The sequence below is a fragment of the Sorghum bicolor genome, chromosome 9, assembly GCF_000003195.3.
Source record: "Sorghum bicolor cultivar BTx623 chromosome 9, Sorghum_bicolor_NCBIv3, whole genome shotgun sequence".
Lineage (NCBI taxonomy): Eukaryota > Viridiplantae > Streptophyta > Magnoliopsida > Poales > Poaceae > Sorghum > Sorghum bicolor.
In genome coordinates, this window is record NC_012878.2 from 46,322,460 (window position 1) to 46,345,816 (window position 23,357).

A 23,357-nucleotide genomic window follows, 5' to 3' on the forward strand; every position below is an offset into this window, starting at 1 on the left:
TGTAATTTGCGAGACGAATCTTATGAGCCTAGTTACTTCATTATTGGAAAATATTTGTTAAGGCCCTGTTTAGATTGGAGATGAAAAATTTTTGAGTGTCACATTGGATGTGTCGAAATAATATCGGAAGGGGTTTTTAGAAACTAATAAAAAAATAAAATACATAGCTCGTCTGAAAACTGCAAAACAAATCTATTAAGCATAATTAATCTGTCATTAGCACATATATGTTACTGTAGCACTTAATTCTAATCATAAACTAACTAGCGTTAAAAAGATTCGTCTCACGATTTTTAACCAAACTGTATAATTAGTTTATATATATATGTGTATATATATTTAATGTTCCATGTATGTGTCCAAAGATTCGATGGGATGGATGAAAATTTTTTTGGTAAAAACTAAACAGGGCCTAAATACAAACGAAATGCTACAGTAGCGTTTGCCAAAATTTTGTAGCAACTAAGGCCTTGTTTAGTTCCAAAATATTTTACAAAATCGACACTGTAGCTTTTTTGTTTGTATTTGACAAATATTATCCAATCATAGACTAACTAGGCTCAAAAGATTCGTCTCGTCAATTTCGACCAAACTGTGCAATTAGTTTTTATTTTTATCTATATTTAATACTTCATGCATGTGTCTAAAGATTCGATGTGACGGGGAATCTAAAAAATTTTGCAAAATTTTTTGGAACTAAGAGCATCTCCAACAACTCCCTAAACTAGGTTGGTATTCTTATAACTTGGGCAAAATTATAATTTTCTTTCTCCAACAATTCCCTAAACTAGTTTGGTATTTTTTCCAACTTGCTATTCTGGGCCTTCGCGCGCGCAAACATCCGCGCGCGGCTTGAGCTTTGTATCGGTGCTTTGGCTGCTGCTGCTCGGTGAAAGTGCTACTCGATCAGGTCTGTCCTGTCACCGATCGGTGAAAGCGCTGCTGCTGCTGCATTCGGCTACTGTGAGAAGGAGCAGATTCGGTGGCCGGCAGGTTCTGATTCGGTGGCAGCAGAGTAGGGCCTTGTTTAGTTCCTAAAAAAATTTGCAAAATTTTTCAGATTTTCCATTACATCGAATCTTTAGACAATTACATGAAATATTAAATATAGATAAAAATAAAAATTAATTGCACAGTTTGGTCAGAATTGACGAGACAAATCTTTTAAGCCTAGTTAGTCTATGATTGGACAATATTTGTCAAATACAAACGAAAATGCTACAGTGTCGATTTCCTAAAATTTTTTGGAGCTAAACAAGGCCGAGTCCTATGTGGGCCTATTTTTGATTTACCAAGTATAGAATAGGGAGTTGTTGGAGACACATGTTTTTTTCACTTGCAAAACATTTTACCAAGTTGCTAAAACTCTATATATAGCAAGTAAATTTTAGAGAGTTGTTGGAGATGCTCTAAACAAGGCCTAAACAAGGCCTAAATCAGATACCGTATGTCCCTATGATCCACGCGTCAGCTGCACATGGTGCGGACCATCCGTCGTACCAGATACCCTCCCCTGCATGCTCCATGCGAACTACGCGCAGCCAAAATAACGGAGGAAGCAGTAGTGTTTCCTGCATGCTGCTGCATGCATGTTTCAACTCCACGATGAAGGAATGAGGCGTTTCTTTAACTCGACTGCATATTTTATACTCTTCCCATTCCAAAATAAATGGTGTTACATGTCGGACAAACTTTCTTAAATTTGTATCTCTAAATTTAAGTTTACTATAAAAACAAATTTAATAATTTATCTAATGTTACTAATTATGTATTATATTTTGCTCGCAAAAAAAATTTATGTATTATATTTTTTATATATCTCCACTATAATTGAAAACTTCTTGGGCCGTTAGACCAGACAAACTCACGCCCCAACAAACTCATCGCAGCCCACTAATTCAGCCCGCTAATCTCCACCATAATTAGGTCAAAACACGCATCTGGCTCGAGGAGTGAATTTTGCATGCATGCATGCAGGAGACAGTTTCTGTCGCAAAAATATTCTACTACTGGAGTAATAAATCTTTTTGCTGAGATTTTCGTTGATCTTTTTTTAATAATAAATAATAAATAGCTGCAGTAGCCGGTAGGTGTTGTATATGGTAGTAATAAATCTTTTTGCTGAGATTTTGGTTGATCTTTTTTTAATAATAAATAATAATAGCTGCAGTAGCCAGTAGGTGTTGTATATGGTCCCTACTGGAGTACATACAGGAGAAAACGTTTTTTCTCCAAAGGCCATCCTGGTTACGGTACGTGACATGTACCGTGATCATAGATCGACCTTAGTATATCCGTATTCAAGTACTACTATAGGTTACACGTATACGTACCGGATCGGATCCGGGCGACGCAGTGTGGAAGACGCCGTGGCAGCCGGCAACGGCCGACCCCAGCGCGTCGTAGTCGAGCAGGTCGGCCTTGCACAGCGCCAGCCTCTCCGCCGCGTCGGGGAGCGCCCTCAGGTGCGCGTTCTTCAAGCGCGAAATTTTTTTTCCTGTAACACTGGACGGTAGGGAGACTGTGATTAGCAAATTTGAGTTTATTAGCGTACACATCGACCAAGCAATCCCCATTTCCAGGTACATTAGTCGGGTACCCAGACCGACCCCTCTTCTCCTTTATTTGTCTGTAAGTGCATTATTTGTGTCTGTGCAAGTATGCGCCGTGCTTAGGTGTTGCCTCTGCTGCATGTCACTAGCTGTTCTTGACTTGATTAGGTCCCTGACGGCAACCTCAAATGAGTAGCAGTATTCTGATCTAAATGGTAAGTTTTAGATATAGGTTGAGATGGGTGATGGGTGATTTCTGAACCTATATGCATATACATCTAAATGGTTGCATATTTCTGTAGTGAGTAACTAATAAAAGTGTATGAGGTCATAGTATGAGTCTCTGACTAATCATGCAACGCCTAATGATAAAATTCATGAATGCCCTTTTGCAGTTCCTTTTTCTTCATTCAGGAGACTTCAATGTCTACACCTAGACATACACGCGATGTGCTAAGCGACATCACCAACGTCACAAGTATGCTTTTTAATAATTGGATGTTTTTTCTAATTTTGTAATCTAATCCGAATTTGTCAAAATTCTTGTTAAAGATGAGGTCTCGTCGAGGCGGGCCCAAACATCGCAAGGTCGCAATCGTCGTGCTGAGATTACCAATGAACGAAGGGAGGAGATAAATAGGAGACAACGTGAGTTTCAGCGTGATCGTCGAGTGAGGATGACTGAAGAAGAAAAGGAAGAGAGCAAGAGGAAACAACATGAGATTGCCGCCGATAATTAGTGTAAGCACATGCAGTCTTCAACTATATTTGCGTCAATGAACGATTAAATATTGACAAAATATTATCTGTCATTCACAGCTATCAAGATCACTAAGGACGGAGTTCTTGGCTGAAATTTTGGCGAGTCCTGCAAACGAGTGCTACGACAACATTTCTGAAGATATCTAATATTTGATTAAAAAGTTAGAGAAAATATAAAGATGTCTTTATATACTGATGATTCATAAAATGTATATAGACTTAAAAATAGTTACCCAAAATTAAAACTCTAAAAAAATTACTATAGCATTCTCTAGAAAAAACCGTGGCGTTAGCACGGGCATTATACTAGTCTGATTAAAGTTAAAAGTGTTTGACTCCATGAAAAAATGTGGCAACGCATATATAGTAATATATTTATCAGTAAGGAAGGCAGTTGGCAAGAGAGAGAAGGCGAGGCAGTCCAAAATTAGATCAGGGAGCCCAGAAAAGATTATATGAGATCGCCATGCCAGAACATGGGGGATTTGACTGGCCCATGTGAGCATAGATAGCCCGATGGGTCGACCCAAGAACAATCAACAATCTATGGGCCGCCATGCGCGAGTTTATGTGGAAGTTGACGCTGGGTAAGGGAACAATCCACAAAGGCACGATCACGACGCTGAGGCGCGAGGGAATGCAGTGAAAATGTGGAGATAGATTTACTTGTATGTCCCTCAGAAAAATCTTCTTTGTATGTTTTTTTAAACTTCGGTCCTCAAACAAACTTTCATTCTTTCTATAGTCTTCCATTCGTCTTCAGCATGAAGGGTAAAAAGACCATAATATCCATAGCGTAAAAAAATTGCAAAGTTTAGTTTGTTTCTTGTATAAATGAATTTTTTTTGCATATATTGTATTGTACTGTGATGTTGTCCAAATATTTACTGTGATTCAAATATGTATTGTTATAATGTCCAAATTGTTAATTTATTTGTTTACTATTACTCAAAATATACAAGAAACAAACCAAACTTTACGATTTTTTTTCACGTTAGGGGCATTATGGTTTTTTTACTCTCCACTTAACACCGTTAAGTGCTGAAACGGAGGAAAGACCATAGAAGAAAGTTCAAAAAAAGAGCTATACAAGGATGAGGCATTTTTTAGGGTCATACAAGTAAATCTCTCAAATGTGAACGCTTAGAGCATCTACCAACTGTTTGGCAAAATTCGTTTCCCAAATTTTGTTGTTTGCCAACTTCCAAAATAATATGAGGAAAAAAAGATATCATCTCCAACAGTTTGGTAAATTTTATTTCAAAAAACCAAAAAAACCCGCTAATGAAACAGAGAGCCCCGCTAAGCGAACGAAAAGCCCTGCTAAGCGAACGAAGACCCCCGCTAAGCATAAGGAGAAAGACCCCGTGTATATTTGCGCGCTAGACAGGAAGATATGCTAAGTTAGAAAAGATGTGAAATTAAGATGTCAAACTGTTGGAGAGAGTTTTTTTCATTTTACTAAAAAAAATTATGGATGAGAAGTCATTTGCTAAAATTGGAGAGATGCTCGAGGGCCACGCTGGGCAAGCCCGGATGACGCAACAAGAATGTAGGGTACTACTCCACAACACAGATGCACGGTTACTTTGTATTGTACGCCGCCATAGACAGCGCCTTTGGCTTCGCGAGAATGGTTTGGATCGATCGAGCACATTAATATTCAAGTCCACCCCACGTACAACGAACGCATTCCATGCATCATCATGCATCAGATCGATAAACACAGACAGACAGAGTGACAGACACACAACCCGCCCGAATTCAGCAATATGCATGCATGCATGATCGATGCGCGCGCTGCACGCACGTCGTCTAGATCTTCGCGGCCTCCTTCTAATCTGTGTTGATTAGTTGGCGGCCACTTCGCTCGCGACGACGGTGGCAGCGGTCTGTTCGTCGGTGCCGGTGGTGGTCTTCTCCTCCGCCGACGGCGGTGCTGGGACGACGGCCGCCTCCTCCGCCTTGTGCTCATCGACCGCCGGTTTGGCCTCCACGGGTTCCGTGGTGTTCTGCATCTGCCCAGCTGATTCCCCTGCAGAATTAACCGTCAGCTTCATCACTATGTAATTAGAGCTAACAATATCAAATCAACAGATTGTATATATGAGATTATTAGGAGTAATATGTTAATAAATCGTACTCACCATCCTCATTTGTAGGAGCAGGCGACGTGGCCTTGTGCTCCTCCTCTTCGAGGTTTTTGCTCTCAACCGTCTTCTCCTCCTCCTCCCCGTCGTCTTTGAGTTTGAGTTTGAGTGGTGCTAACTCCTTGGTGCCCTCCTCCTCCTCCACAGGTGCCTCGTCGGCCATGGTGGATTCAGGAAGCAGATCCTCCTCCACCACCGCTACCACCGTGTTGTCCTGCTGCTCAGGTTCAGGTTCTGGTTCTGGCTCTGGCTCGGCCGCCGCGGCTTCGATCGCCATGCCGTCGGCGGGAGTAGGAGCAGAAGCGACGCCGACGTCGACGTCCTTACTGACCACCACGGCCTCCTCTTTCTTGGCCTCCACGACGACGGCAGCAGCGGCGGCGGCAGGAGTAGGAGCAGAAGAAGCGACGTCGTCAGCGACGACGACATCCTTATTAACGAAGACCACCTCCTCCTCCTCCTCCTCCTGTTTCTTGACCTCCACGACGGCAGCGGCGGCGGCGGCGGCGGCAGGAGCAGAAGTGACGTCGTCAGCGACGACGACATCCTTATTAAGGACCACCACCTCCTCCTCCTCTTTCTTGGTCTCCACGACGACGGCAGCGGCGGCGGGCTTCTCGAGGGACATCACCACGATGGCGTCTCCCTGCTTCGAGTCGACAGAGACAGGCTTCTCGGCGTCGTCGGCGGACGTCACCTCGCCGGCTGCTACCTCCGCATCCTTCACGACGTCGTTGACGGCGACGCCGGTTGTGTCGTTGCCGGACGACGACGTGGAGGAGGTATGGCTTGCGCCGGTGGAGACGACGGAGGACTTCCTCCGGAGGAGCTTGCCGCCGCCGGCGCTGGTAGTGGTGTTGCCGGTGGCCACGGCCTCCTTGGAGCCACCGCAACCCATGGCCGGCCGGCGCTGGCGACGGCCGACGCCGACGCCGACGCCGGGAGGAAGAGAGATCGGTGGGTGAACGTAGAAGGAACGGACGGAGGAGAGGGATCGTCGCGTCGGGGCGTGCTTGAAGGATCGGAGGCAAAGAGACGCCGCGGTGGCACGCCCGCTTTTATAGGACAAGGACAGGGACGGAACGGAAGGACACGACCCGACGGCCGACGTGCCCGCACGGCGTGCAACGCGACTGCACTACAGGCTCGCATTCACACGGCGTGGAAAAGTCAACCTCAACCTGACGAGTGTGGGCAAACACAACCACAACCACAACCAAGGGGCATATTGTTGGTTGCCAACGCATCGTTTCGTTGCGTTGCATGACGTGCCGCCCAGTTTTCTCCCTCAGATGCTCCGTCGTCTGCCGGCGAGCCGGCCGCCGGAATGCAGTTTGTTTTGCCAGCCACTAACTCGTCGTTTGGCGGGCTTCATTAGTCACCCGTCAACTTCATCGGCCGGCGACAGGCCAGCCGATTTTGGAGGTACATATTTATACAATGCCAATCTGTACTGCCATAGTAGCATCACAGGGAAGATTTTATAATCTTAATAACGACCTAGTTGACAAGGTCCATAAACTGTACTCTTCATAGTTTCTGTTCGTATTGTGACAAGAACAAGGGGAACCATGCAAGGAGAACATGAAGGATCAAGGATATGATCTCCTGGTGGCTTTCCAGGAGTCTCGAATGATTCCAACTCTTATCTCTCGTGTCGGCTTCTTGCTCAGACAAACCACTCTACAGCTCTATATAGCAAGTAAAAATTGCGCTGCTCTATTTATATACACTACAGTAATTATCACCGTAAGTCCTAAGATGTATGCAGGTTCATCTGACTAATGTGACGATCGTGACGTAACAGTAGTTTCACTCTGACAAAGTAACCCAGGTTCAGGGACTCAGCGGCTCCAAGAGAGATCAGCAACGGCCCAGGTGCTTCATTTCAAATTCACAGTCCTCATAGGTGCAGAAGGTAACCGAGCGAAATGCCAACAACTGCCATGTAGATGACGAAAAGCAGGGGGAAACCGGTGCTGGACTGACTCCGTGCAGCGCCCGCCCTTTTCAATAACACCTATTTAAGAGGTGCAATCCGTTAGAGATGAACGCAGGAAACAGTACACTTGCAAAGAAAACTGCTTACAAGTGAAAAGCTATTGTAGCAAGCTACTGACTCGAGTTGTCAAACAATATACAGGAAGCAACCAGGGGTGGACTCCCAGCAGCTGTAGGAAGATGAGGGGATCCCCTCCTAACATTTTTATGGATCCACCCCTATAAGTAACTGGAGATCATAAAGCAATATGCACTTCAGAGTTCAGACTCATGGTTGTGAACATTGATATGGAGATACTCCAAAAGCATACATAGTTAAGGATGCTTCTTTAGTTCTTTATTAAACAGGACACAGTTTGGAATTCAATAATAAGGATACTTGGGACCAAAGTGTTTAAAGTTGTAAATTAGAAAATTAAAGAAATATTTAGCCTAATGCAAGAAAAAAAAACCTGCAGTTGAGAGCCTATTAGTCTGGTCAGGTGCTACCCTTCACCATTCAATACATAGAACAACTTGCACATGCCAAGAGTAGCCCTTATTTGGGATTGTAAATTGGGGCCACAGTTCCAAGTGATTAGATGAGAGAAATGGAACTACAGGTTTGGTTGTTAAGAAGTTATTAGAACACCATAAGTCGGCTAAGAACAAACAGAACAACGTCCCAGCATGGTAAGTCAGCTCTCAGATATGGCAAGCTGGAAGACTAGTGAGACTTGCTACATATCTTGTAGATCTATGACAGAATGCTGCCCCCAGTTGACTGTCACATAGCTTCAAATGGGCATAGGGACGAAAAGCATGGCAGCCCTTAGCCAAATTCAAACATATGTGTATGGAAAGCTTATATTTGTCGTTTAACAGCTTCAGTTATCATGAAAATGGGCACAGAAGAAAGTTACTGCAAAATGGTTTATTTTTAAGAGTTCTCTTGCTTGTACTATAAGTTAACATCTTCATTACTCGATGGATTCTCCCACTCCAGTGCGTGCTACTTCTCTCCTTAAGCTGCTCTCTCCTTTTATCAACTTATGAAGCCTATTGATCTTGATGGTCTTTATCAATACAATAAAATTTTACCATCTCTTTCCGCAATTTATCCCGCTCTTGGATGGTAGCTCTGTTTGCTTCCCTCAATTTTACAATCAAAGTTTTAGCCTACAAAAGAGGATGATGCAACAATGTAGCATTTCAGAAAAGGGCCCTCTTAAGATATTCAAAATTCAACAATCAAACACAAATATTTGGCACTATATATTTCTTACCTCTTCAAGTTTTACTTCAAGGTTGTTAAGTTTCATCGGTAAATTTTGAACATCTTTGGTTACCTGCTAAAGGGGTAATAAATAGAATTAAACACGTCAGAAGTTAAGAAGTGATGATTGGTAACCAAGTGCCTGTATTTAATATTCATCACCAAGACAAACTGACAAAATATAGTAATGGATTGTTAATAAGCTAAACAGATGTAGCAGAACATGAACAATACTTGGAAAATAAGATTACCTGAGGTATATGAACATTATCAGCACTGGTAGATTCTTTATCACTTAACGATGGAACTTCACTTGGAGCAGGAGTATATTCTGGTGGTGGAGATTCTTTCAGATCTACACTTGCTTCTGTTGAAGAAAAGTGAGTTTCTATAGAGGCAACAGAGGTTTCTTGCAAATTGGAAGCAAATTCCAACAAAGTAAATGAAGTTTGTTTGGGTGGGACTAGAAAATCTTGCAGGATAGTAGGGCATTCGTTTACAGGTGAGGAATTTTCATTGAAAGCAGCAGTTTCACTTAAAGAGGGAAAGCTTGCTTTCAGAGAATTAGGAACTTCATTCGCCACATTAGGTGCTTCATTCACATTATCTAGTGTCTGCTCTGTCACAAGAACCCCAGCTGTTTCCTTGGCATGGGGAACTCCATTGATGAGCTGCTGTACTTGAGGCTCTGTTATGCTGACAGTGACAACTTTCAACTTCTTCTCCTCAATATATTGACCAGTTTCTTTGGAGAACTACAATGAAGATTGAGTCAAAGTAAAATAGAGACAAAGATGCAAAGAAACATCACATAAGCTAAGCATAACTTGCTGCATATACTTACAAAAGCAGGAACAATGCCCTCATCAGCTGTACCAAACGGAACAACTGTGGTCTGCACAAGAAACTTGTCTTTTGTTTGCAAATCAAGTGGAGCATTCTTTAGCGCTTGCATAGTAACTACATTTTATTTAAACAACAACATTAAATAATATGACAAAAAAAACAAAGTAAATTGCACTCTGAAGAAAAACAAAATCCACCATGGCATCTAGGAAACAATGCCATCTAGCTTGCACAATACTCTACTGCTATGAATTCTGAGTATACCAAAGCACCAATTTCACCAGTAGCCAGTAAAGACAACGTTTACCTGTAAAATCACGTGATGCCAATGGAAGAATAACGCCTATATTTGGTCGAACACAATATTTTTTTGGAGAAGTTGTTTTAACCTGTTACATATTCAAATATCCAAGTCACCGGAACAGAAATTGGTATAAATGCGAATGTATGAAAACATTAGGCCTTAAATTGTTTCATCCAAAGAAAAAATAGATAGCGTAGTATGCATCAATGATCATTGATCAAACATTACCCTACAGCAACAATATGAGAAAAATCTTAACTCCATAGCACAAAATAACAATAATATAAAACATAAGATTGGAGACCAACCTTGAATGCTACATATTGATCTGACTTATTAACAAGACGGATACAACATGAACTCTTCTTCTTCACCTCAACTGATAACAAGTGAAAGTCAGATAAATATTCATTTACAGGTGGTAGAATAAATAAAAATATGAAATTACGATCTTAGACTAACATTCACTAACCTACAGATGGTAGAATCAATAACAATAGAAAATTATGACGATAGACTATATGATATCCTAACATTCACAAACCTCTGAAGAATAGCATGTTATTCACAAAAAAGGAAAGAATAGCATGTTAACAGAAAATTACTAAACAGTCATGAAAACTGGAGCTTATGACTTACTATGCTCAGTACAGCTTCATTAAATTTACCAATCTAAGATACTGATTTTGGCATATTCAAATCTTATCGAAACACATATGATATTCTTTGATCAAATAATTTGCTTCATAGGGGATAAGAGTAAATCAGCATGATTTGTCAAGAGCGGACCAAAATTATTTGACAGTATTTAGATTATGAGTAGCTTCAGATAATACAAAATGGCAAAACCAACCAACCAGGTTAAAGTACAGTTTTACTGTGACAGTTGATCATTGTGACAATTTTCAACCTAAACAATGAAAAGGCCGTACTAATAATATCACTGCAGATACCAGTACACAATAGCAAAACTGTTCAACATATGCAACCATAGCCGGAAATAACAGTTTCACTGTAACCAATAACCAACTCTTTCACTCCTGTTTCTGTAAGCAAGGATAATACACGGCAATAGTAGATTGTTTATAAGAGTACAGAGTACATGATTGTATAGGCAAGGATGCTCTAGGGTTTTTGTTTATAGAAATGGCACCATCAGGGAGATCCTTGCCTATGCAGTTATGCCTATTAGTAAAAACCAATCTATATATGCAGTATGAGCCTATGGCTGGCACATGGCCGATGACCCAACCAGATTAGTCATCTAACAGTTTCATTGTCAATTCACTTTCGGCAACTCAGTATGTTGCCACAGCACATAACCAAAAATTTTTACTCTAGAATCTCGATCTCCAGTTTAAACAGATTCCAATTATTCTATTTCTCAATTTGGGTCATAAGAACCCCAACATTTCCTGTTCAGCTTCACAACGCATATGAAACTTTTTCTTTCTTTGACTAAGCTCATCCAAGTGTATTCCCATACAAAACTACCATCAGCCTTTAGCTCCTTGTTCTAACTACCTGTCCACCTTTGAGTGGTGAGACAGGAAGTCCAAGTAGGTTCCAGCTCTCACCCTTGAATCATAAGCATAAAGGATTGTTTGGGAACCAGAGATCTAGAGTCTAGAATTCTCTACAGATATGAACACCAAAAGAATCATTCCACTTCCACTAAAAATAAAGTTAATCAATTTCTTAACCGTGAATGCATAAATCAATTAACACAGAATATTATTATCTTGCATGATCAATACACAATGAATAATACAAACCATCTGGGACAAAGGAGAAAATAAACAAGTTTGCTCCATTACTACCATTGGTCCCAATTAGCCTACAATTAAGTACAGTGTGATTGAATACAGAAGCCTAGTAGAGTCCCTACTAGCCTCTTTCAACACACCTAACAGAATGTTCTGCTATTATTGTTCCCAAACACAAGAAACTGGTGAATTTACATCAGATTAACCTACTTATCAAATGAACATATGTGACAAGCAGCACATGCCTGCCCATTAAAATACAAAATTACTTGCAATAAAAGAACGACCTATTCCAATATCACATCCAAACACCAGCACTAAACCACAAGCATGGCTCCATCCTTTTAACTACAGCTATACAAATTCATGTATAGAAAAAAAAAGACTAGTAAGTCCAACATAGGTACCATGTTACAAAATGTAAATGCCCAGTAAGTCTCTAAATTTTGTATGTGTTCTGGGGATTGGGTTAGAACATGCTTAAATGGATCATGAACAATCAGTAACTCCTATGTTACACACAAGTAAATGTACAAACTCCCAAACAAAATTTCAAGTTAAAAAGTTGTCTCATTTGCATGGTACAAACAATGCAAACTATATTCTAGTTCAAACCTCCAAAATGGCAGATAAAACATACTGTTCCAACAACTAATGGAGAAATATGGATTCTATGATTCCTCCAACCTTTGAAAGGCAGATTTGTAGTCTGTTACCAACCATGAATGGAACACCTTACCAGCATGATCCCTTTTAATCCACTCTCAACACAAGGTAATTAGTTCACACTGGATAAAACTGTAGGATTTTGTTTGTCAAATGCATGATCACTGACTCATAGGTGCCTTGCGCAACCTCACACAATCACAGGCACAACCTGCTTCTGTACAGTACAATTACAGAAACAAACTCAGATCTGCACTATTTTACAAAGGTATCTGGACCAAAGTTACATGATAAAGGTTGTCTGTTAGCTCGCTCAATCTCCTTTGTCACTTAAAACAAACTGGCGGCGTTTCACCTAACACCTCTCTCTGCATCCTTATGCATATAACACACACTCTGCGCTATCTGTGACATACCATGTTTTCATCACAAGTGGCAAGCAAAGAATCAGGGAATCTAGAATATCACTGCTGCAACAAATGTGCATATACAGATATGTCACATTCCTACACGCCAAACTTTAGAACCATTGACACAACGACAGCACGGGAACTAATACTTATTGACACCCCAACCACTAAACCACCTATTAGCACTAGCACACTTGTTGACCGGAGAACAGATTGATCCGACTGAAAGTGCAAATCATGTTATGAAAGTGCTATGCCACGGTCGGTCTGGTCCTTAAATTTGTTGCACAAACCTCCTCACGCAATCGCAAATAATAATAAGATTATCTTGACTGTCGTACATTCTAAGGTGCAAATCGAAATCGAAGCATGGATAGTTAAACCCTTACGCAAACACGCTGACCCACCCGCCCCGTCAAAAACCCAATCCGACCCAAGCATTGATTGCAGCATCATGAGAAATCAACCGGAAACTTAAGCGCCAGCGGATAATCACAGACCCCGCCCACGATCAGAGGCCAATGCATCAGGCAAATAAACCCGCCAGGTCAGGGATGGATCGTGGCGACTGAATCACTCACTGAACTCGAGCCTTCATTGGGCTGAAGAGGAGGGGGAGGGGTCAGGGAACGAGAAGAGGGGCACGTACCGAGGAAGCGGAGCTCGCCGGGGTGGATCTCGACGAGCGCGTCCTCGCTGCCCATCGCCACCTCCCCGGCCGCGCTGGCTAGAGGGTAGAGAGGACGGACGCAGAGAGATGGAAGCAGCTGCTCTGCGTGCGGAGCGGAGAAAAGGCTGGACCGGTGGAGAAAGACACAGACTGGGCGCGGACGGGGGATGCCACTCCGCCGCCTCCCACAACTCCACGAGTCCCCGTCAGCCTCCCCGAGACGCCCGACTGTTTCGGGCCTTCGGCGACCGCCAAAATGCAGTTTTCTGTTGCCTGGGGCTTCACACTAAAAATCAAAAAGTTTTTAAGATTTTTCGTCACATCGAATCTTTCGGTATATACATGAAGCATTAAATATAGATGAAAATAAAAACAATTACAAAGTTTATCTATAAATTATGAGATGAATCTTTTGATCCTAGTTAGTCTATGATTGGACAATATTTATCATAAACAAACGAGAGTGCTAGAGTAACGAAATCCAAAAACTTTTCACATCTAAACAAGGCCCATCTTTTGGATCGTATCACTAGTTCTGCTGCAGTACGATAGAAAGGTCTTGTTTAGGTATTGTTCAGGCGTCGTTTAGATATGAAAAGATTTTGGATTTTGCTACTATAGCACTTTCGTTTGTTTGTGACAAATATTATTTAATTATGGACTAACTAGGATTAAAAGATTCGTCTCGCGATTTACAGATAAACTGTGCAATTACTTTTTATTTTTCTCTATATTTAATGTTTCGTACATGTGTCTAAAGATTCGATGTGACAGAGAATCTTAAAATTTTTTTGGTTTTTTGTGAAAAACAAGGCCTTAGGTGGTGAGTGAAAAGTTTTTGAATGTTACATTGGATGTTTTATAAGATGTTTAAAGAAGTATTTAGATATTAATAAAAAAACAAATTACATAGTTCGTCTAGAAACTGCGAGACTATTTTATTAAGCCCAATTAATCTGTCATTAGTGCATGTAGGTATTGTAGCAGTTATGACTAATTATAGGCTAATTAGACTTAAAAGATTCGTCTCGCAGTTTGCAACCAAACTGTGTAATTAGTTTTTGTTTTTTATACGTTTAAGGCCCTCTTGCATCGAAGGAACGACAAAGGAACTTTATAGGATTCCATTTCCTAAGAAATTTTTCCTATAATATCCTTTGATTGACAGGAAAAGGCCACGAAGTTTTCTATAGGATTGCAATCCTCTAGCTGATTCCATAGGGAAAAAAAAAGAGGTCAGACCTCTTGGAAACTATCCTGACTCGAAAGGAAATCGCTCGCGCGCTCCGTTCACAATTGTTCACGCGTTACTTTGATTTATTATTCGAAATATAGAATTTAATAGTGCACACTATGACAGCTCTAAGGATCACGTAGGTATCTAAACACGTGTGTTTTTTTTTCACTGGATTTGGTTAAAGGCTATCCTAGCCTACCAAATAATCCCCTCTGCCCGCTCCTACCCCCAGCCCACCCAAAAATGCAATTCTTCCCTTTCTGAAAAGTTAAATTAAACAAATTAAACTTTTGGCAACTAATCAAACGCGTCCATAGTAACGCGTATAGGAATAAAACCGTGTACGACGCTCAATTTCAACCGAGGCCTTGTTTAGTTCGGAAAATTTTTGCAAAATCGACATTGTAACACTTTCATTTGTATTTGACAAATATTATCTAATCATACACTAACTAGGCTCAAAAGATTCGTTTCGTCAATTTCAACCAAACTGTGCAATTAGTTTTTATTTTCGTCTATATTTAATACTCTATGCATGCGTCTAAAGATTCGATGTGACAAAAAATATGAAAAATTTTGCAAAATTTTCTGGGAACTAAACAAGGCCCGAGTCACAGATCAGAAAAAGCCGAAAAGGAAAAAAAAAAAAGAAGAAATCCGTCTCGACGCGAACTCTGCTGGTGGTTTTCACCTATAAATATCCGCGACGCTGCAGGTCAAATTCAAGTACTCCTGGCTGTTCAGTTCACTGTAATATCGATTTGGTGCCTTTGCATTTGCTTCAAATCTATTCGTAAGTGGAAACGTTGGAGGAGATCGATCGATCGGGATGGGAGGGTGCTTCTCCTTGGACGGCGACGTGCGCGGCGGCATGGAGGCCGTCGGCGGCGGCGTGACAGCGGCGTCTGCGCAGCAGGGCGGGCTGAACGACGCGGTCGACTATTTCTTCCAGACGCGCGGCCTCCGCGGCCTCTACACGCCCATCGAGGTAAACAAGCGCGCGATCTGTTGGATTGCGGTTTGGGTGTGGTGAATAGCGGTTTTGGGTTCGGGAGGGATTGGGATTTTGTTGCTTTGTTTAATTGGTGGTGTGCGGTTGCTCCTCGTTTCGAAATTAATTTTGGGATTTGGAATCAGGGTGCTCTCTCAAACTGTGGTTTCATGATTTCAGAAATCTAGAAATCTACTGCTTAGTTGCTTCGCATTCAGGTGTTTGGGGTTTGTTAATGTGTCTCCATTCAGGTTTTTCGGTGCTCATTTTGGTAGGCTTGCTCACTCGGACTCGCTGGCAACGCGTTTTGTATGCCTCCATTTTGTTCTAACTTTGTTCTAGGAAATGCCCTGGACTCCAAATATGAAGAAATTGATCTCGCTGTACTGTTGATCCAGCTCTACCTTGGCATGGATAGGCGGACTGAGAAAATGCATATGATTATATTATGAACTGCGATAGTGCACATTAAGTTTACAATTTTGGTTCCTCACGTTGATTAACATCACATTGTGTCTGAAACAAGTGTAACGATTTTGTGAACTTCCATACTGGAGGCATTTTTCTGCAAGGGGATTAGGCGAGGTCAAATACATTTTAAGTGGAGTGGGTGCTGGAGAAGCTGGGTGGGGGAAGGAGAAGGTCTTTTGTTTTATGACACACACAACCACTATCATTTTTATTTTGTTATGGTTTCTTTTTCTCTTATAAACAATCTAAAACGTCCCAAACAATTTACTCTGCTATTTGCCACTCACATGAAGATATCTGGTCTCATGCAGTACCCCCTTTCTTGATTCTACATTCATCATGCAAGTCTTGTTACCACATCCCAGCTTGTCCAAGATATTTGGATACAATAACTTACAGGTCCATGATATTTGGATACAATAACTTACAGCTATTTATGATTTGTGAGGTGGTTTGATTTAAGTGTTTCTTAGTGACCTTAATTGCCTTATTAGAAAGATGGTGTACTAACCTATGATTCTGTGTCACCAGTTAGGCCTACATGGCACAGCTTACTTACATTTTCCTGAGTTAGCTGTGGATGTCAATCTGATATGTTATTTTATTCCTCTAATTGCAGCTATCATTTTCAGCATCGAAATTGCGGAATTTAGATGCCTTTTCAAAGGTGAAACCTAGCATTCTCAAGTACTTTAATCTTAATTAATATTTCGATCGTGGTACTAGTAGTACTTACCCTGTTCTCCAGAGGCATAATGGCATTACTTCAAAAAAAAAGTTACATCAAGCCTTGGAATGGTTGTCTCTGACTTTTGTGTTGTTGAATATTCTTAACTACAAATGATTGGTTGTGCTGTGAAAAATGAGCAGACTATAAGTTAATACTGTTTAAAATGGTCCTTGTAATATTAATTTCATATTGGTATGCCTGTATTTTACCAACAACCTTCACTTATCTTACGCCTTACTCACATAAGATTAATATATCACAGTGTGTAATTACTGAAACTGGACACGGATTGCTTAAGTTTGCTTGGGTTACTTTGCATCTCTACTTTTTTTCTTCCAAAGGTGATATATTGTATGTTTGCTCTAGAGTGATCCTATGCTAGTGGTCTACACTAACATAAAAGGAAAGCTAGAGGAGATTGGCCGTACTGAAGTGATTTTAAATTCACTGGAGCCCTCATGGATCACAAAGGTTACAATGTCTTACCAATTTGAGATTGTGCAACCATTCATGTAAGTATCTTATGATGGAAATGTAGATATTACTTGCAGAAAACTCCTACTAACTGCTACTGTTTTTCAACTCATGGTAGATTCAGGATATATGATGTTGACACAAAGTACCACAACACTCCAGTGAAGGTATTAATATTGTACCCTTAATTCATTTTTCTGTGCCTCTTCTCAAATTCATTACTTGATGATGAGATATTGGTTTCAATCAGCCAACAATCCTTTCTTATTTGATTACAGTATTCTGTGTATGGCTACATTTGCCAATGTATATCTTTTAATCATTTATTCTATGTATTGCACACGTACAGTAAAGATTTGCTTCAAAGGAGATGGGTGACTAGCTGGCAGAACAATTCTTGCAATTTTAAAATAGCAAATACAAAATAGTTTAGAATAAAAGTTCCATTTTACCTCACTTGTATGCACTAATTTTTGAAAAAAAAATTCATGTAACAATGGGAAATGATTCCAGGCTCGTATCAGAACTATAGATTTGCTTTGATTTAATAGTCACTAATTTTCTATACAACTTACAAAATATGCATTTGTTGATCTATGCAGATGTTGAATTTGTCTCAGCAAGATTTTCTGGGGGAAGCATGCTGCAACTTATCAGAGGTTGTTACAACATCGATTAGATTGATGATTGCAAATACCGGGAATAATTTGTTTTGGCATTTTCTGTATTACACAAACTTATCTAAATATTTGCAAATTTAGTAGTGAAGGAAGAATGCATTGCCTGATTTGTTTTATTTTCCTTCACAGATTGTAACAAAATTTAACCATAGCCTCACATTGAATCTTCGGAGTGATTGTGGACATGGTCTTCATGGAACAATCACAGTACACGCTGAAGAAAGTGACTCCTCTAGAATGGCAGTTGAGATGACTCTGCGTTGCTTAAACTTGGAAAACAAAGATGTGTTCTCCAAAAGTGTATGGATAAATAAACTTCCTTTGCTAGAGTAATGTTATAAGCTGATAATTATAATTTTCATGTGTTAATTGATATTAATTACACAGGATCCCTTCTTAAGAATATCTAAACTGGTAGAGACTGCTGGTCCCATTCCTATCTGCAAAACGGAAGTGGTACCTGACAACTTGAACCCTGTTTGGAGGCCAATCACTTTAACATCACAGCAGTATGGAAGCAAGGCAAGTAAATTTTACAGATATGATGGTATTTCTGTTGGCATATCTTAGCACATGCATAATTTATTGCTGACCTTGTGATTTCCCTTTTCTTGTGCTATATTTCAGGATAACCCACTGCTAGTTGAGTGTTTTGATTTCAATTCCAGTGGAGACCATGTACTGATAGGGTATGTAAATGACTATTGAATTATTTCTTATCTTTTGCTGTCCATTCTAAGATGAGTTTTGCCCTTGGTTGTCTTATGACAGGGCCTTCCAGACAACTATTACTCAGCTTGAAAGTCTATATACCTCAAAGTCTGGAGCAAATTTTTACAGCCACAAGGGACAAAGAAAGGTTTGAATTTTTTTGTATATGATGGGATATACTGAAGAAAAGAGTCACTTCAGCTAACTTCTCTTCATATGTCTAAACTGGTGTCAGATGAAAGGGCAATTGTTTGTGGACAAGTTGCAGGAAACAGTCCAGCATACTTTCTTAGACTATATTTCCAGTGGATTTGAGCTCAATTTCATGGTGGCTGTAGATTTTACTGGTTAGCTTGTCAGCCGATGTTATAATATCTGTAACTCTGTCTATATATTTAAAAATATGTGACTGATTTTTCTGTCTTTTCAGCTTCGAATGGAGACCCCCGTGTACCCCAGTCTTTGCACTACATTGACCCTTCTGGCAGACCTAATTCATATCAACAGGTTAGGATCTGTCTTTTGATGATTTTGTTTTCGCAACGTTAGCCTGCTAATTGGATTCCAAACCAGGCAATACTCGGGGTTGGCGAAGTTCTGCAGTTTTATGACACTGATAGGCGATTTCCTGCATGGGGTTTTGGAGCAAGGGCACAAGGTCACATATCACATTGTTTTAACTTGAATACAGCTACTAATGACTGTGAGGTGAGCTTCATGTCTGCTGAGATATCTTTTGACCACGCTGAACATATTTCTGTGTTATATTCTGTTCTCTACCTTCACAACCATATAATCATAATACAGTTTGTAGATTTGGATATAGTATGCTAGGTGCAGTTATGGAATTGCCAAATCATGTGTGGCCCTTGCAATTTTGCTGAATATGCAAACAAACTGGGCAACATATGAACTATATTACTAGCAGCATTCACATTGCTTATATTGATGCTATCTTTATTTATTCTCCTAATGATGGTGTCTAAATTTCCAGATCATCATTGATGTTAAGGTTTTATTTATGAACACAGGTGGTTGGAGTTGAAGGCATTATGTCAGCATACACCTCTTCTCTTTACAGTGTTTCCCTTGCTGGGCCGACTATGTTCGGGCCCGTGATCAACAAAGCTGCAGAAATTGCAAGCCAGTCCCTTCAATATTCAAACAATAAATATTTTGTCCTTCTCATTATCACGGTACGCAGTCAAATACTCAAATTTCTGCACATAACCTTTGTTGGTTCAAAATGTCATTTATCTGACCCTTTTTGCAGGATGGAGTTCTCACTGACATCCAAGAAACAAAAGATTGTATTGTAAGGGCATCTGACCTGCCATTGTCGATTCTCATCGTCGGCGTTGGAAATGCTGATTTCAAACAAATGGAGGTAAAGAGCTGACCTCAGAAATCCCTCTCTTGAGAAATACTCCCTCCATTCCAAATTATAAGACGGGTTTGGCTTTTTTAGATACATACTAGCTTTTGCTATGCACTTAGATATACACTATGTTTAGATACATAGTAAAAACAATATATCTAGAAAAGGCAAAACTCCTATAATTTTAAACGGAGGGAGTAGAAAGTAGTCTGAATATTTACCTGCCAGCTCTTACCCAAATGAACTGTATGCGCATTTTCACTATGCTGTAAGCGAATTCCTTCCATACACAAAGGATTTGACACCTCACCATGTTTGCTAAACGAAGCTGAGCTGTTGCATGTCGTACCTGTCCATCTGAGCACTTGATAGTTTAGTCTGGCAGTTCATCGCAGCATAGCTTTGCACTTTTTTTTTAATTGTACCTCTACTACTTCTGCATTCGATGAATCTGCAGGCATGCTGTCACTTGCATCTGCCAGAAAGTTTGTCCACTTATGTTATGATGATGTACTTTATTCTTTGTCTGAAACTTAAACAAAAGGCCTCTTAGATTGCAACGTTGTTCCATGACGATCTTCTTTTCCTGCTCCACTTAACAATCGTGCATGACAGATCTTGGACGCGGACAACGGTAAGCGACTGGAAAGCTCTACTGGCAGGATCGCGACACGCGACATCGTCCAGTTTGTCCCCATGAGGGAAGTCCAAGGTGAGCAGCAGCAGCAGTCCGCATCACGCCAGCCCCAGCTGTGACACTTATAGAACAGGACTGTTACCATCTCCAATACGATCTCGATCGCTGACGATTCCCTGCCCTTGTTGCACAGGTGGGGAGATCTCCGTCGTGCAATCTCTTCTGGAGGAACTCCCCGGTCAGTTCCTGCACTACATGCGCACTCGCGGGATCAAGCCACAGCAGCAGCAGGGGGCGGGGCTTGCTTCAGCGCCCGTTTACCCTCCTCAGCAGTGACCAAAAGAAAATGTGCCGCGCTCGGAACGAGCTGGTCCCTTTTTGCCTCCAACTGTGGATTCCGCTAGCGTCCCATGGTAGCGTAGTACTCTTTGTTCATATAGCCTCTCTGGTTAGCTTTTTTATCCTGGCCGCAGTTGGTGCATATCCAAGGCCGTAGAATCTAGATCCAGCACAAGTAGACACTGCTTTCCTCTGGGTTAAGCGGGACGAAGTAAATTCGCGCTGCACATTCTGTCAAGCATTCAGGTTGTTCGTGAAACGTGATTATTATCCCCTGCTTCCATATTAAGTACAGTATATTGAACGTTGGTGGTGGTTATGAGTTGACCGCAGGCAAAGCCTCCGCTCCATGATGGTCCAGGCGTCCAGCGGCTGGCTTCGGGCGAGGCATGTGGTGCTGGCCTGGAAGCCAGCCTAGAGCTCGTGGGGGTGCTCACGATTACCGCGCTCTCACTGGCATCTCTGTCTCTTCCTTTTTATTTTTATTTTTTGGGGGTCCTCTCGAACAACTCGAATTCGCTGGAGGGCGGCACCTTGTTGCGCGCGTCCCGCGTCGCCTTCTTTGTGCGCCGACTGAAATGAGCCGTCCGTTCTTAAGACGATATTACTAATATTTGTCAGTTAGTTACCGGCCGCCTTTTGACCTTATCTGAAAACCTTTTTTTTTCCCCTTGTTATGAAAGGCTCTCCTGTCGTCCTTAGTTATGGTTACGGCACTGTTCGCTTCGCACCAACTTTATAGGAGTGCGACAAAGTGTTTTCGTAATAAATTAGAAAAACATGCTCTTTTTTTTAAAAAAAAATTGAGAAACCGACGTTTCTCAATCATCCTCATCGGAAGGGGCTAACTCATTAGAAAACGTTGCGGGCCTCGTTCTCTTAGTAAGCAGTTGGAGCCACACAATAAACACGTCGGTGTCATCTCGTAAGATTACAAGCATGTTGGAGTACAGATTTGGTGCATTCAAGCACCAGTAGTAAAGAGAGATGCAAAATTTCCGTCTAACCCTAGAACAAGAGCAATTTGGTAGCCTAAACTAATTTGTAGAAAATAGAGCGATAAATTAAATTTATTTTAGCACATGTTCATCACAATTGCTGTAGTGGTTTACACGACTATATTGTAGTGAATATATTAAAATAATCTAATACATATTACCATGTTCACTGTTTTATATTTTTCTCATGAATGATTCTATCGGATCAAATTTGTTTATCGTCATTTCCACTCACTCTTGTCCAAGCGAATAGTGTACCTAGCAAATTTCTGGCTGAATACTAGTAGTAAATACGTTTATTATAGATGGATCAGAAGCCAAAATCACTTGTCTCCTCCCATCGCGACTCGCCGGAGTAGAGTATGGGAGAGTTCAAGTTTCTATGTAATGCAACTTGTTGTGCCATCCTATGGTTAGGAAGCCACTTTTATGGTCACCATCACGGTAGGCCACACTAACGAACTGCCTTTCCTTTTTCTAAAAATCCTATTCATTCGTGAACTCTTCTATGTTATATCTAACTTTGAATAAAAGAAACTATAGTACACACTAGTGCTACATCTCTGACTTAAATTTATGATGTGCATTTTTTTTTCGAATCACAGTACAACCAAACATAGATACTCACTCGTATCGTATATATTTAATGGATAGCTTCCTTCCTCATTTAGTATTAATTATTAGCTTGTGAGAAATGATATAGCGATATACTAGCTCATTTTTTTTCTATATAAAAAAAAGGCTAAAGAGTGAGATGCCGACGAACTTCTTCCATGTACAAACAAACACCCTGTTAATGCATAAAGAAGATTGAGGTTTAACTGCGGAGGCTCAAAACAGATTTAACCAGACAGTCATTCATTCATGCATGCCGCCAACGTCGAGACAGCCCTGACAAGAGAAGCTGACAAAGATGAGAGAGCGAGGGGAGGGGGGGGGGGGGGGGGGGGGCAATAAAACCGTTGAGGGACACAAGGAGAAAGGAAATCACAGCACACAACGCACCAGCTTTGTCTCCCCCCACGCTCCGACTTCATCACGCTAATAAGGCCCTATTTAGATTGGATATCAAAATTTTCTAGGGGTCACATCAGACGTGTCGAAAGAATGTCGAGAGAGATTTTTAGAAACTAATAAAAAAACAAATTACATAGCTCATCAGGAAACTACAAGACAAATCTATTAAGCATAATTAATCTATCATTAGCACATGTGAGTTGCTGTAGCACTTAAGGCTAATCATAGAGTAACTAGGCTTAAAAGATTCGTCTCACATTTTTCAATTAAACTGTGTAATTAGTTTATTTTTTATGTATATTTAATGTTCTA

At 40.8% G+C, this 23,357-nt stretch overlaps 3 protein-coding genes across 4 annotated transcripts; 1 reads left to right on the forward strand and 2 right to left on the reverse strand.

Moving 5' to 3' along the window:
• On the reverse strand, window positions 4,899–6,467 carry LOC8055823 (brain acid soluble protein 1). The gene is made up of 2 exons (XM_002440947.2): window positions 5,462–6,467; window positions 4,899–5,349 (listed from the first exon to the last, which is right to left on the reverse strand). Exons 1-2 carry the CDS (start codon window positions 6,360–6,362, stop codon window positions 5,165–5,167), a joined length of 1,086 nt encoding a protein of 361 aa, XP_002440992.1. The 5' UTR covers window positions 6,363–6,467; the 3' UTR covers window positions 4,899–5,164.
• LOC8077921 (vesicle-associated protein 2-2) lies at window positions 6,941–13,612 on the reverse strand. Of its 2 annotated transcripts, none has more exons than XM_021448412.1 (8): window positions 13,362–13,612; window positions 10,179–10,249; window positions 9,874–9,955; window positions 9,565–9,680; window positions 8,972–9,475; window positions 8,731–8,796; window positions 8,546–8,623; window positions 6,941–7,484 (listed from the first exon to the last, which is right to left on the reverse strand). In XM_021448412.1, the coding sequence occupies exons 1-8, from the start codon at window positions 13,414–13,416 to the stop codon at window positions 7,368–7,370; spliced, it is 1,089 nt and encodes a 362-aa protein (XP_021304087.1). In that variant the 5' UTR covers window positions 13,417–13,612; the 3' UTR covers window positions 6,941–7,367. The 2 variants fall into 2 exon arrangements, with proteins under 2 accessions (XP_021304087.1, XP_021304088.1); XM_021448413.1 differs by having other exon boundaries at window positions 8,731–8,793; window positions 13,362–13,611.
• Window positions 15,286–21,349, forward strand: LOC8077922 (protein BONZAI 3). Its single transcript, XM_021446770.1, has 16 exons — window positions 15,286–15,607; window positions 16,701–16,748; window positions 17,178–17,323; window positions 17,404–17,452; window positions 17,888–17,944; window positions 18,095–18,265; window positions 18,353–18,487; window positions 18,593–18,654; window positions 18,737–18,824; window positions 18,912–19,023; window positions 19,107–19,183; window positions 19,250–19,384; window positions 19,708–19,872; window positions 19,950–20,063; window positions 20,670–20,766; window positions 20,885–21,349. Exons 1-16 carry the CDS (start codon window positions 15,449–15,451, stop codon window positions 21,025–21,027), a joined length of 1,758 nt encoding a protein of 585 aa, XP_021302445.1. The 5' UTR covers window positions 15,286–15,448; the 3' UTR covers window positions 21,028–21,349.

Excerpts from the sequence above, each read along its gene's own strand:
- LOC8077921 (XM_021448412.1), bottom strand. The coding sequence starts at position 13,416 with ATGGGCAGCGAGGACGCGCTCGTCGAGATCCACCCCGGCGAGCTCCGC. Across the intron at positions 9,956-10,178 it reads ATCAATATGTAGCATTCAAG|GTTAAAACAACTTCTCCAAA; the intron begins GTTGGTCTCCAA and ends AATATGTAACAG. Across the intron at positions 7,485-8,545 it reads ATAAATTGCGGAAAGAGATG|GTGTTATTGAAAAGGGCGGG; the intron begins GTAAAATTTTAT and ends CCTCTTAAATAG.
- LOC8077922 (XM_021446770.1), top strand. The coding sequence starts at position 15,449 with ATGGGAGGGTGCTTCTCCTTGGACGGCGACGTGCGCGGCGGCATGGAG. Across the intron at positions 17,324-17,403 it reads GAGATTGTGCAACCATTCAT|ATTCAGGATATATGATGTTG; the intron begins GTAAGTATCTTA and ends AACTCATGGTAG. Across the intron at positions 19,024-19,106 it reads GGTGGCTGTAGATTTTACTG|CTTCGAATGGAGACCCCCGT; the intron begins GTTAGCTTGTCA and ends CTGTCTTTTCAG.
- LOC8055823 (XM_002440947.2), bottom strand. The coding sequence starts at position 6,362 with ATGGGTTGCGGTGGCTCCAAGGAGGCCGTGGCCACCGGCAACACCACT. Across the intron at positions 5,350-5,461 it reads TGCTCCTACAAATGAGGATG|GGGAATCAGCTGGGCAGATG; the intron begins GTGAGTACGATT and ends TTAATTCTGCAG.